Source organism: Cheilinus undulatus, linkage group 12, assembly GCF_018320785.1.
Source record: "Cheilinus undulatus linkage group 12, ASM1832078v1, whole genome shotgun sequence".
NCBI lineage: Eukaryota > Metazoa > Chordata > Actinopteri > Labriformes > Labridae > Cheilinus > Cheilinus undulatus.
Window position 1 is genome coordinate 38,123,426 of NC_054876.1, and position 13,685 is coordinate 38,137,110.

General features: G+C 38.3%; 1 protein-coding gene across 2 annotated transcripts in view; it reads right to left on the minus strand.

The window, feature by feature from the left end:
* Positions 1-13,685, minus strand: part of pld2 (phospholipase D2) — a 38,905-nt gene that overhangs the window by 8,638 nt on the left and 16,582 nt on the right. For both annotated transcript variants that reach the window (XM_041800989.1, XM_041800990.1), the window contains 7 exons: positions 11,693-11,806; positions 8,355-8,459; positions 7,356-7,444; positions 6,911-7,024; positions 5,800-5,846; positions 5,386-5,520; positions 1,393-1,546 (listed from right to left, as the gene is read on the minus strand). In XM_041800989.1, coding sequence (XP_041656923.1) covers positions 1,393-1,546; positions 5,386-5,520; positions 5,800-5,846; positions 6,911-7,024; positions 7,356-7,444; positions 8,355-8,459; positions 11,693-11,806 — 758 coding nt within the window. The remainder of the gene's footprint in view (positions 1-1,392; positions 1,547-5,385; positions 5,521-5,799; positions 5,847-6,910; positions 7,025-7,355; positions 7,445-8,354; positions 8,460-11,692; positions 11,807-13,685) is intronic.

The window sequence follows — 13,685 nt, forward strand, 5'->3', positions numbered from 1 at the left end:
GAATTTATCTGAAAGGTGCTATATACTGATAATACATATTGATGAAAAGTTTGCTTTAATTTATTTTGGTGGGAAAAAGTGTTTCATCAAAGATGCTGCACACTTTTTGCATGACAGCATTTAGAAGCTGATGCCTCCCAGTGCACAGAAAACAAAGCTATCTCCTCTCAAATAGCCTAGACATGCTTTAATTGTAGCTCTGTACATTATTTTTGCAACAATACCATGTGAGGTTGCATCTTAACTTTGAATTTGGGAGCACTGATACCTCTTTTTCCAGACCACTTTTTTCCTGCAAGTACAAGTACTCTGAGTATTCACCAGTACCAAGTACAAATAATGCAATGCAACAAATGTTCTTAAAATTATTTCAAAAGGTTTTTTTGTATTGTCTTCATTGACCTTCTTCATCAATGTCGCATAGCAGATTGATTTGACAGACTGCCAGCCAAATCCAGCTTGAAACGCTCCAATCCACAACATTTGTGAGGAACCGAAAATGGTTCGGACCAACCAGCGTCATATGAGGGGAACGAGGCAGTCGCTACAGGAGTGCTTTAGTTAGTCAATAGCAATGGCTGCCACCAGTGCAGCAATTAGCTTGGAAGTAGCCAAAATTAGAGGCAGTTCTTTCAGAACTGGACCATGCCTCTGTGTGAAAAATGAGGTGAAAAACAACAAGCTTTTCATGACAGAAAATATGTTTTTGCTCTCCTCCTTGCCTATTCCAGCATAAGTTTGAAAACTGTATGGTTGGGGTTGGCTGGTGTGTATAGTAGCTACCGATGTGGTAGCTATTAGCATGGATGTAGCTGTAGTAAAGCAGAAGTTTAATCAGACATGGACCATATTTCTTTATAAAACAAGAGCAAAGAACCACCTTAAAAGGATATCTTGGCAGAGAAGATATTTTTGCATGTCTCTCAACCGCCTTTGGCAAAAAAAATCTTTCTCTTCATACATAGCCCAGGTTTCCACTGAAGCTGCACATGCCCAGCTATCTCATTTTGTCTTGTTGTTATGATTGGTCTGTATTAAATTTTATGTTATTGGTCTGTATTAAATGTCCTGCCCTCTGAAATGCTTTGTATGGGAAGTTTCCCAGATGATATATATCCATGCAATGGATATATGAAACAGTCTGTTTGGTGTGTCAGGTATGTTCGACATTCCTCCTCTTGAAAATTTATCAGTGCATTGCTTTCATTCTCCTTGACCTTTTTCATCCTCGGTTATGTTAAAATACCAACAAACTTTGACTTCATACATGCATGTTTTATGAGTACGAGTACTTAGGCTTGGTATTGGCATCCATGGATACTGTAACCACACTGGTTACAGTATCTGTGAATCCCTACTTCTAATGTTGTTTATTACATTTTTGTTCCTGACCTGAAACACTCTTTACGCAGAGCGAGAGTGAGGGGTCCTGCCTGGTACTCCTCCCCTCCCATGACGGATGGGACCCGCTCTTCATCTTCCACAAACACCGCCATCTCACTGTCTCTGCTGCCCAGCATGCTGCGGTCATTGATGTTGGCTGATCCTGGAACACATATTTTAAGAATAGTTACGGGTAATACCAGCGATGTGTTCAAGTTCAAATGCAGTGTTGCACCAGCTGAGATAGCTCCAATGTAGACTTACGGTCCAGTGTTTCTGTGCATTGTTTATAATTTTCTCTGAAGAAACTACTTCCTGTTTCATGGCAAACAAAATTGCCATGACCACATTTTTAGATGTGATAAGCTTAAGCTGACTTGAACCCACCGACAGTCATAAAAAGGCTAAAACAAACAATAACCATAAACATCTAGTTTTTATGGTCATATTACATTTTTTTAAATAAGTGCAATTTTTACCTTCCCACAAATGTACTAAATCCCTGCACATGCAATAATTATACGCTTGTGATGTATAATATTTAGAGGCTGTTTGGTCTCAGCAGTGTGTCCTCTGAGATAGATTACATCCCTCAGAAAAGTACTGATCTTTTTGTTTTGAATAAATGGAGATAATTCAGCCATCCAACTAAAAAGTACTGTTAAATTACCTCAGGTCTCTTGGTAATTTCACCATTTAATGTCACTCCTTATATCATTATGACTTTTGGTTTCATTTGTAGGCTTTTACACCGCTTTCCACATTATTAAGCAAATGACATTTTTCTCTTATTTTCTGAAATATTAATGCAAATGACAGTCAGAGTATTTTTCAAGTCATAAGCCATTAGAGCATAATTCAGATGTTTTTAAACAAACTTCATAATGATAACTGTTTTTTTTTTTTTTTTTTTTTTTTAAATACTAACCCCAAATGCACTTTTCCACATTATTAAGCACGGCAGAGTTTTAAAACAGTTTTTGGTTGTAAAGAACTGAAAATGGTCATTTGTTGAATTTGCAGCATTAGAGGGTCATATTTACTGAAATCAAAGCTACTTCAATCAAAAACATCTTAACAGACCAAGTTCCATGTTAACATAGGAGCCCTTCTTTGATATCACCTTCGCTATTCTTGCATCCATTGAACTTGTGAGTTTTTGGAGAGTTTCTGCATGAATTTCTTTGCAGGATGCCAGAATATCCTCCCAGAACGGCAGTTTTGATGTGAACTGCCTCCCACCCTCATAGATCTTTAGCTTGATGATGCTCCAAAGGTTCTCAATAGGGTTGAGGTCAGGGGAGGATGGGGGCCACACCATGAGTTTCTCTCCTTTTATACCCATAGCAGGAAATGACACAGAGGTATTCTTTGCAGCATGAGACCGTGCATTGTCATGCATGAAGAAAATTTTGCTACAGAAGGCCCTGTTCTTCTTTTTGTACCATGGAAGAAAGTGGTCAGTCAGAAACTCTATATACTTTGCCAAGGTCATTTTCACACCTTCAGGGACCCTAAAGGGGCCTACCGGCTCTCTCCTCATGAATCCGGCCCAAAACATGACTCCGCCCCCTCCTTGCTGACATCATAGCCTTATTGGGACATGGTGGCCATCCACCAACCATCCACTACTCCTCCATCTGGACCATCCAGGATTGCACAGCACTCATCAGTAAACAAGACTGTTTGAAAATGAGTCTTCATGTATTTCTGGGCCCACTGCAACCATTTCTGCTTGTGAGCACTGGTTAGGGCGGCCGAATAGTAGGTTTTTCACATGACTGCAAGCCTCTGGAGGATCCTATACCTTGAGGTTGGTGGGACTCCAGACACACCAGCAGCTTTAAAAACCCGTTTGCTGCTTTGTAATGGCATTTTAGCATCTGCTCTCTTAATCTGATGAATTTGTCTGGCAGAAACCTTCCTCATTATGCCTTTATCTGCACGAACCCATCTGTGCTCTGAATCAGCCACAGATTTCTTTACAGTACATTGATCACAATTAATTTTCCATGAAATATCTGATGTTTTCATTCCTTGTCCAAGGCAGTGCACTATTTGACACTTTTCGGCAGCAGAGAGATTTTATTTCTTTCCATATTGCTTGAAACCTGTGGCCTGCTTAATAATGTGGAAAAGTGCATTTTGAGGTTTTTATTTAAAAAAAAATAACAGTTATCATTATGAAGTTTGTTCAAAAACATGTGAATTATGCTCTAATAGCTGATGACTTGAAAAATACTCTGACTGTCATTTGCATTAATATTTCGGAAAATAAGAGAAAAATGTCATTTGCTTAATTATGTGGAAAGCGGTGTAGTAATCTCCCAATCACAATGCTTTGGCATATTTCAAATATATTTTCACTGCGGTTTGTTCATTAATGGCACCTAACAGAAGCTATTTTCCAGCTGTTATTCTGCTCATTGACTTGGTTTGTGCTCTGCATTCTCTATGCATTATCAGCTGTAAGGCATTCTGTGTAGGGGGGTGTGCCTTTCCAAATCATGTTTAATCAATTTTGTTGTCCACAAGTGGACTCCAATCAACGTGTAGAAGCATCTCAGCAACTATCAAGAAAAATGGGTAGGTCCTGAGCTAAATCTCAAGTGTTTCCACAAAGGGTCAAAAAGCTTCTGGCAATGTATTATTTCAATGATTTTAATTTTATTTGCACATTTTCTAAAATTCTGTTTTCATGTTGTTGTTATGGGGTACTGAGTGTAGAGGAATAAATTAATCCATTAGGCTGCACCATAACAAAACAGAAAAAAATAAAGGGGGTCTTAATTTTTTCTGAATGTCGTATACATGTGTATGAACTGTTAACTGAGAGTTAAACAGAGTGTAACTCAGAGCAGACAGAACAAAAGGTTTTTGGAAATTTCAACATTGACAAAAAAGAAATGCTCAACAAAAGCTTTTAAGGTTAAGTGTCGCCCTTGAACCCTCTGTGGCACAAAAAAGTTTTAGGAAATGTTGGGCTTGTAGAAGAAGCCATTTAATAAAACTCTTAACCAGTTTTCTGGCGAACAGTAATTGGAAAGCTGACACCACTAAGATTCAATTATTGAAACTGATGCTGGATCTCATTTGTAACTTTCTTTGTGCATCAATAAAGTTAATTTGAATACAGCAGAGTCCTAGTCTGGCTTTAGAGAATAACATATTTAAGGCAAAGGCATCTCAGTTCATTGGTGCTGCCAAAATTTGATTAATTCTGATCATTTCATCAGAAAGGGAAAAAAATTGATTATCAAATGTAAGCCAAGTAATCGCACACTAATGTAATCACACAACTGTCCACAGTAGCTTAGTAAAGTTTATGAGAACTTGTGCCAAAATGCCCTTTGCATTTAATTTATAATTTCGTCCCAAAGATCAACACAACCTCAGTTTGATTAGTATGTTATCACACTGCCCTCAGTCTGTACTCCTTCTGTGCCTGTTAGTATCGACGAAGATACACAAATGTGCAGTCTCGTAATAATTCGAATATGTCTGATCAGTTCATCATTAATATTTTTTAAAATCAACCTCCAATGCAATACTTATATTAGTGGTAAATATAAGATTAATTGCAATTAATTAATCAAAAATCCTGTAGTTAATTAGATTACATTCTCAATTAACTGGCAGCACTACAATTTACTTCTACTACTGTTATGGTATTGTAATATTTACTTCTAATAAACTAAGATCTAAAGCAGAAAAGAGAAGCAAAATACAACAGGAAATATCAGCCTTTAAAATATTCATTCTTAAAACTCATTTCCATATAATTATAAGCTTGAAATTTTAAATGAAGTGCAGTTTAATTAAAGTACCATTAAAATATGGCTGAAATGAACTGATTAAAATGCACTTTAGTTTTACAGTTTTCCAACAACTATGAATACATCCACTGATTAATTGTTTTGTTTGGGAGCACTGATTACCTATTTAGGAGCAGAGATAAAAGATCATCTGTATATAAATGAGCTTTTCCTGGTTATGACTCACCAATAATATAACAGCGGTCATCAGCGATCAGGGTCTTGCTGTGGACATAGATGAGCTCTGTGACACGTGAGTCGGAGAGCTTGGAGTGAGTCCTCAGGCCACAGAGTGAGATGTACTCCGGCCACAGCTCCTTCACTAAGGCACCCAAACCAGAATCGTATTAACTGTCAGACATCATATTACCATAACAAATAAGATTCATTAAGAAACTCACAAGGATTTACGAGGTTTAAGGTTTAGGTTTAGGTGAAAGAAGATGAAGGTGTCAGTGATGAAAATGGAGACTAGGGAAGATACCAAGCACCACGAGCTTTAGTTTAAAGGAGAAACAGAGAAAGAAAGTGTTAGAGGAAAATAGGGGTATTTTGTGATCTCAGATAGATGAAATGAGAGCAAATAGGGCACAAAACTCACCTTCACTAAGTCTTGACAGGATTGAGTACTCCCCTCGGCACATGGTCCTATGTTAAAAAAAGAAACAAAAAACCCCCATTACTATTACAAAACAACCAACCACATAAAAAAGATGGACGATATGACAGCACTTTAAAAGTAAAGCCAAAACATTTGGCACTCCCCCTGCTGGCTGGTTGCAGTATAGGCCATAAGCTTTGCCTCCACCAAAAGATGTGGCATAGGTCAAGCTTCAGAACCTAAATATACATCATGCTATTATTTCTTCAAATGTTGTTTTTTCTTTTAAAAGTTAGTGCTAAGGGTGCTGATTTATGCCAGTCTTCATTTTTCTGAGTAGTGTAGGTTTAATAAGTTATTTCATGCTAAAAAAAGGGGGAAAATCAGATTTACCAGCCTACCTCATGTCTGTATTAATTTATAACTCCAGCACACTATCAAAAATCAAAACACAAATACTACTACTTAGGAATATTGACTAAAAACACAATAAATTATTCCAATGTGCAACAAAAAACACATTAGGCTGTAAACTTCCATTAACTTAATGATTTACATCATGTTCTTACTTTCTTTGATTGCATATTTTCTTTTTCAATTAACTTTATTAAATACCACTTCAACAGGCTAGATTCTCACACTTTTCACATCACCGGTTTCTGCAATGAACTCTGGGTAACTCCATGGGAACTCACAAAAAGTACATCATTTGCTGTTGAGTAGTCCACACCAGAGCCGTCAAGCATGATTTCACAGTGGGACAGCATTAAGCACTAACTCTGAGCGCCTTAAAGTCTGTGACAGTGAAGTTTGGGATTCAGCCCTTCTCTAACCAGCATGGCTCCAGTCATCACCACTTCAACATTGTCTTTTCTTTATGTTTTTGAACCCCCAAACTTCAGTTTAGAGGCAACCATGAGCCTCATGAGTCAACAAAAGCATCTCAAGGCTGCTTTTCTGTGATCTGACGTGCATTAGTGCAAACAAGGGACAGGGACAGAGAAAAATCTATCCACATCTCCACACTTCAAAAGAAGATGAACATTCAGAGGTTGCTTTTTTCCTGTCTGGGCTGAGTGCAGCGTACTAATGGGAGGAAAAAGGCTCTAACCTGTAAGTGAAGTGCAGAATAGCTTGGATGGCATTTCCACCTCCGGCACTGATGTCTCCCTCAAACCCAGGGAGCAGAGGAACCACCACGAACACTCTGTACTTCTTCTGCTCTCTGCAAGAGACCCATTGTGAACACAGAAATTGACATTCATGTTTATTTTCTATTCTATTAGACATGTCATTTTAACAACTGTGCAATACATATAACAAAGACCACAATAAATCTCAGATACCAAAGACAAGAAGATAAAAGTGTTATGTTGTGGAGTGTAAATGAGTTTTCAGTGATGTATGCTGAGGTGTACTTTTCTAATTTCTTGGTTAGCATGTTTTAATCCACTTTCAGAGTACAGATTATTTATAAAGCTGCTCCAAGGTTCAAGAATGTGTGAACAAAATGAACGAACTGCCTCATAAATCTGGCAGGAATTTTAAAACCAGACCTGTGTGCACGCAAGATTCGCTTCACGATTGCATCACCGATCCCATTATAGACAGTTTTCCCATCGCCACAGCTGATGAAGAACTGGTTCTGAGGGCAGAGAGAAGGCAGATGGTAGCTCAGTATGAGCTGAGGGCTTAAACAGGCAGGTAGCTGGCAGGAGAACTCGGGGCTGTGATTGAAATTAGACTCATGAAACCTCCTGACTGGACAAACACTGGCTTCAAAATGTGAAAATACTAAGTGTTGTGTAAGTGAGAGGGAGTCATATGCTGAGAAATTGAAGATAGCTGCAGGCTACTGTGTAAATTAAATCTAACCTATTTCCTTACCGTAGAAGGCTTTAGCAGCAAAAACTTAGAGCAGAGCAGGCATCAGTGACGACAGAGGGGCACTGATCAAGTCAGAAACAGAATAAAGGAGGAGCTGAGGTGGAGGAGGGTTACAAGAGCAGCTTCTAGAGAGCACAAAAGAGAATGGCCTGGCAAGAGCAGGGCCAGTGAGGGCTTGTGTGATTATGACAGTGCTTGACTCCTGAACAAACGCTGCATGCTCGATTCAATGGCTGACAAGGCAAATAGACAATTCCTTGTTTCTGGAGAGGCCATCAAATTTCAGGGGGCCCTGTTGCACCTTAACTACCACTGGCTCCGCCCCTGAAATAATATTGTTACTGCTATTTGCTGTCATAGCCCATCACAAAGTTAGAAAACAAGGCATTGATATTATTTTGGTGGGCAAAAAAAAAATCAATAATTTTTTCTTGTCAAAATGTTTTTTTTTTTACAGAATTAGCATGGTAGCACTTGCCTTGTGCTGAAACTACGTGTTCTAGATTTTAAAGCGGGCCGATTACAACTGGACCGTGGGCCGCATTTGGCCCCCGGGCCATAGTTTGGACACCCCTGTTGTAAATGCTCATATCCTATTAGGATATGAAACTAGGATAAATAACACCACCCTTATATTTGTGTAAAACCCTGCAGGGTTCCTGCATTACCTCGATGTAGATGTAGTGCTCGCTGTTTTCGATGGTGTGGATGTAAGCGTTCAGGATTGAGCTCTCACAGGTTCCAGTAGACCAACGATCAGCAGAGCGCAGCACCTGGAAACAAGCCATGAACACTATAATATGAAAACACTGTACATAGGTAAGCATATTTTATTCAAATTCATCCAGTATGACATAGACATAGACATATTTATTGTGCACATTTCAACACATTTTTTAAAATCAATTTTTCTTTCCTGGGTTTGTTAATTGTTTTTCAAAGTATACCTCTGTAATATTTCAAAAAAATAACTTACAACTGGTATGGAAAAAATGAAAAAGTTTTAAATAATTTTAAAATCATTTTTAGTGTTTAAAAAAGTAACATTAAAGGTACATGATCTATTTTCATGCACCATATAAACTTGCTCTTAACAAATTCAATAACATCCAAATGTAGCACACAAATGCTAGAGTGCAGGAAACATACTGTTGCAAGAAAAAGTATGTGAACCCTTTGGGATTTCTTGGATTTCTGCATAAATTGGTCATAAAATGTGTTCTGATCTTCATCTAGGTCACAACAATAGGCAAACACAGTCTACTTAAACTAATACTGCACAAAAAAATGATATGTTTTCATGTTTTTATTGAACGAAACATGTAAACATTCACAGTGCAGGGCGGAAAAAGTATGTGAACCCCTAGGCTGATGACTGGTTGACCCTCCTTTGGCAGCAATAACCTCAACCAAACGTTTCCTGTAGTTGCAGATCAGACCTGCACAACGGTCAGGAGGGATTTCGGACTATTCCTCTTTACAAAACTGTTTCAGGCCAGCAATATTCTTGGGATGTCTGGTGTGCATCGCTCTCTTGAGGTCATGCCACAGCATCTCAATCGGGTTGAGGTCAGGACTCTGACTGGACCACTCCAGAAGGCGTATTTTCTTCTGTTGAAGCCATTCTGTTGTTGATTTACTTCTATGCTTTGGGTTGTTGTCCTGTTGCATCACCCATCCTCTGCTGAGCTTCAGCTGGCAGACAGATGGTCTTAAGTTTTCCTGCAAAATGTCTTGATAAACTTGGGAATTCATTTTTCCATCAATGACAGCAATCCGTCCAGGCCCTGAGGCAGCAAAGCAGCCACAAACTATAATGGCCCCTCCACCATATTTCACAGTTGGGATGAGGTATTGATGCTGGTGTGCTGTGCCTTTTTTTCTCTACACATAGCGTTGTGTGTTCCTTCCAAACAACTCAATTTTGGTTTCATCTGTCCACAGAATATTTTGCCAGTATTGATGTGGAACTTCCAGGTGCTCTTTTGTAAACTTCAAACGTGCAGCAATGGTTTTTTTTGGACAGCAGTGGCTTCCTCTGTGGTGTCCTCCCATGAACTCCATTCTTGTTTAATGTTTTACTTATTGTAGATTTGTAAACACAAATGTTACCATGTGCTAGAGATTTCTGTAAGTCTTTAGCTGACACTGTAGGATTCTTCACCTCATTGAGCATGCTGCGCTGTGCTCTTGCAGTCATCTTTACAGGACGACCACGCCTAGGGAGAGTAGCAACAGTGCTGAACTTTCTCCATTTGTAGACAGTCTGTCTTACTGTGGACACATTAACATCAAGGCTTTTGGAGATACTTTTGTAACCCTTTCCAGCTTCATGCAAGTCAACAATTCTTGATCATAGGTCTTCTGAGAGCTCTTTTGTGCCAGGCATGGTTCACATCAGGCAATGCTTCCTGAAAAAAGCAAACTCAAAACTGGTGTGTGTTTTTTATAGGGCAGGGCAGGTTTACCAACACATCCAATCTCATCACATTGATTGGACTCCAGATTGGCTGACTCCTGGCTCCAATTAGCTCTTGGAGAAGTCATTAACTTAGGGTTCACATACTTTTTCCACCCTGCACTGTAAATGTTTACATGTTTCGTTCAATAAAAACATGAAAACATATCATTTTTTTGTGCGGTATTAGTTTAAGCAGACTGTGTTTGTCTATTGTTGTGACTTAGATGAAGATCAGAACACATTTTATGACCAATTTATGCAGAAATCCAAGAAATCCCAAAGGGTTCACATACTTTTTCTTGCTACAGTAAGTACCACATCTTTGTGGTACTCCATACATATCTCCATACATATTTGCCAAAGCTTTGTAGACTTTGCAGCAGAAGTTCAAGGTTTCTTCACTGCAATATTAACTTCTCCTTTGTATATGCAGGCACTGTAAAAGCACCCTGGCTCTTACAAAAGATCTGAAACCGGAGTAAGGAATCAACACAGCATGATAGGAGAGCTATGGCACAGTGAAGAGAGAGGTTTAGGGTTACAGGCCAGCACACAACAGAGTATGAAAGCACCTGCAGCAGCAGCTATTGTTACCAAACACAATGCCAGAACACCTCAAAACTCCAGCATGAGTCTAAAGTTGCGGATATCAAAGGTGAGAAAGATAGCCACGGACTAATCCCAGTTGTGCTGCCAATTCTATTTTTTGTTTTTATCTTGACTACATATCCCATGATGCCTACTGCAAATTAGATTCTTCCACTTGCCCTCCCTCTCCATCTCTGGCAGTGCATTTGTTTTCTCTGGCTTTACTGAAGAGGATAAACATGTTGGAAGTGTTTTTTGTCCTCCACAGGATTTGCTCTTGTTCCGCCATCTGTCGTTGCAAAAAACTGAATACTCTTGCTGCTCTTCAAAAGCCAGAACAGTCTCTCTTTGTTGTACTCAGAAACACATCTGACATCCTGCTTGATCTGTGCGATGTACAATGTATAATGTAGACTCAAGAAGGGGCTTAAAAACGTATCTTTTTTGTTGACAGTCATTAAAGTGACTTGACTAATCTTGCTAATTGTATGGGGAGTTGTTTGTGTTGTCATCATGTATGTAAAAAGGCTGATTTTCTATCCAGGGTGCAGGTTTCTGGCCGGCGTCTATTGTAAAGCCTTTTGTTATGTTCTCTTCAAGGCTTGGTGAGCTTGTTTTACAACTGGCCACTGTTCTCCAGCAGGGCTGCCACCCACGGTGAACAGAGAGTCTGATTTATCTGGCACACTAACATCACGTGGGAACAGTCTTTGTATAGGAGACTGTACTTATAAAGGCTACAACGCACTACATTGCCCAAATAAATGCACCTGGCAGGGCAGTGTTGTAGGAGAAATAACAATGCACTGTGACACGACAAGCACGACAACACTAGCAGCACAATTTGAACTTCTGTAGTGCATCTCATAAACACTTTTTCGTATGGGATCTACAATGCTTTAGCATGTTTTGCATGCAGAGTAACGTATTCTTTGATGAATGCTTGTTCATAAATACCTGCACTTTGGCCCTTGTGGAGCCTTGTATGGTGTAGGTGAGATCGTCGGCAGTACTGTGAGACTTGGGGAGAAGGTAAGGGTAGAAGTCATCCTTGTACTTGTTTTTGAAGAGCTGGAAAAGACAAAACAAAAAAGATAGCAATTTTTTTAACCTTCTTAAAGTGATTGCCATTTTACAAAAACAATATCTAGGGAAGTCTTTTTTACATCTTAATACCTGAGTCACACAAATGTAAGAATGGTAATTAAATCTATAAAATTATCAGACGATTGTAGAGACAAGGTTGCCAATAAACCATAAATTTTCTACTTTGATAAGATACTTGTTAAAATCACAATATTGATACCAGTTTTATACCACAGCAACAAAAACTTAGTTAGGGATGGAATAATGATAGTATCGAAAAGCACCAGGACTTTAAAAATACAAATAATTTTGTCTAAACTGCACAAATACGTTCACTGCTGTAGTTGCTCCAAAATGCAGTGTGCTAGATGTTGTCATCACTTTTAAACAGCTTTTATCCCCCAATATTGAAAATTCATCCATTAAACAGAAATGTTGGCTCACTGTTCAGTAAATATACATATGTGCATTACAAAGCGCCTTTTTTAATTGACTTTTCTATTCAAAAAAAGACGTCAGCAACACAAGTGGGCAAAACTGAGTGGTCCATTGCTGCATGGCTTGGACAGGTTTAGTGTTACAATTTTCCTTTTCTTGTTAAGCTTGGAGCTAAAATTATGTCAGAAGATTTTTTTAAACTCCTGCACGTTTTATACAATCATTACTAAAATAGAGATTATTGTTTTAAAACTTATTATCTTATATGCATGGTGTGTAAGATCTGCTGTCAGGGGGATCTCAATCAAAACAATACCAAAATATATGTGTTCTGTTCCATTTATGACATTATATCATCATGAGTATTTTTAAGCGAAGGTTTGAATGGTCTGTTGGTTTGAATGCATACTAAATTTTTAGTTTATATAAATCAGAAACTATGTAGTTGCATTTAAAATAACAGACCCAGCTGTATAACAAATATAAAAGCTAAAGAATCATTAGAAAGGTGATTCCTGCTCCAGTTTTTCTTATCGTAAGGATGGTTATCAATTGCTTAGCTTGAAAGCAGAAATGGAGAATATGCTGAATTTAAAAAACTTAATAAATAGCAAAATGAAAGTAGCAAGCAGGGAGCTAATGTCAGTAGGAAATATATACACGAGGAAACATTTGCACATTATGCATGTCTGTACTTAAATGTCTACATATATGTAAAAATAACTCCTATCATATATACTTTTAGTTGAGTAATATTGCCACGTATGTTCAAAAGCTTGGAAAATTCTTTATTTTAATAGATGTAACCATCACTTTCTGGCTGCCATGACAAAGCCATGATTGACACAATATGTTTACTGTTGTGATGGAAATGCTGGATGTTACAATCCAAATCCAAAGACTTCGACTGAGATTAAATATTCAAAATGCCAAAATCTACACTAAGAAGGCATGAGCTGCTACTGGAAGATACCATTCTATTGCTGTACCTTTGTCATGTTTTGTGCTGCCAGCTTGCAGTGTTAATTTTGTTGACTAAAACTAAAACTAAAACTGTTTGTCGACAGCCTTTTTTTCCATGACAAAACTAGACTAAGACCAACAAAAACAGATCTGTGATGACTAAAACTGACAAAAAGTAAGTTTAGTTTTCGTCAAAATGACTAAAACTAGACTAAAATGTAATGTAGTTTTCGTCAGACATTCAAAATCCATGATATTTCTCCACTGTGGTTAAATCTGTCAAAAAAAACAATGCAGCTGTAGCTATTCTGCTTGTCAGCTGCAGAAAGCAGGGCCCCCAGGTTTGGCAGGGTGCAGAGAACACACTACCACGATTTGGTGCCGGATTTAGGCAAGAGAATAGATGTTTGGACTAAAAGTAAGACTAAAATACGAGGACTTTTTATGGACTATTTAATAGTGT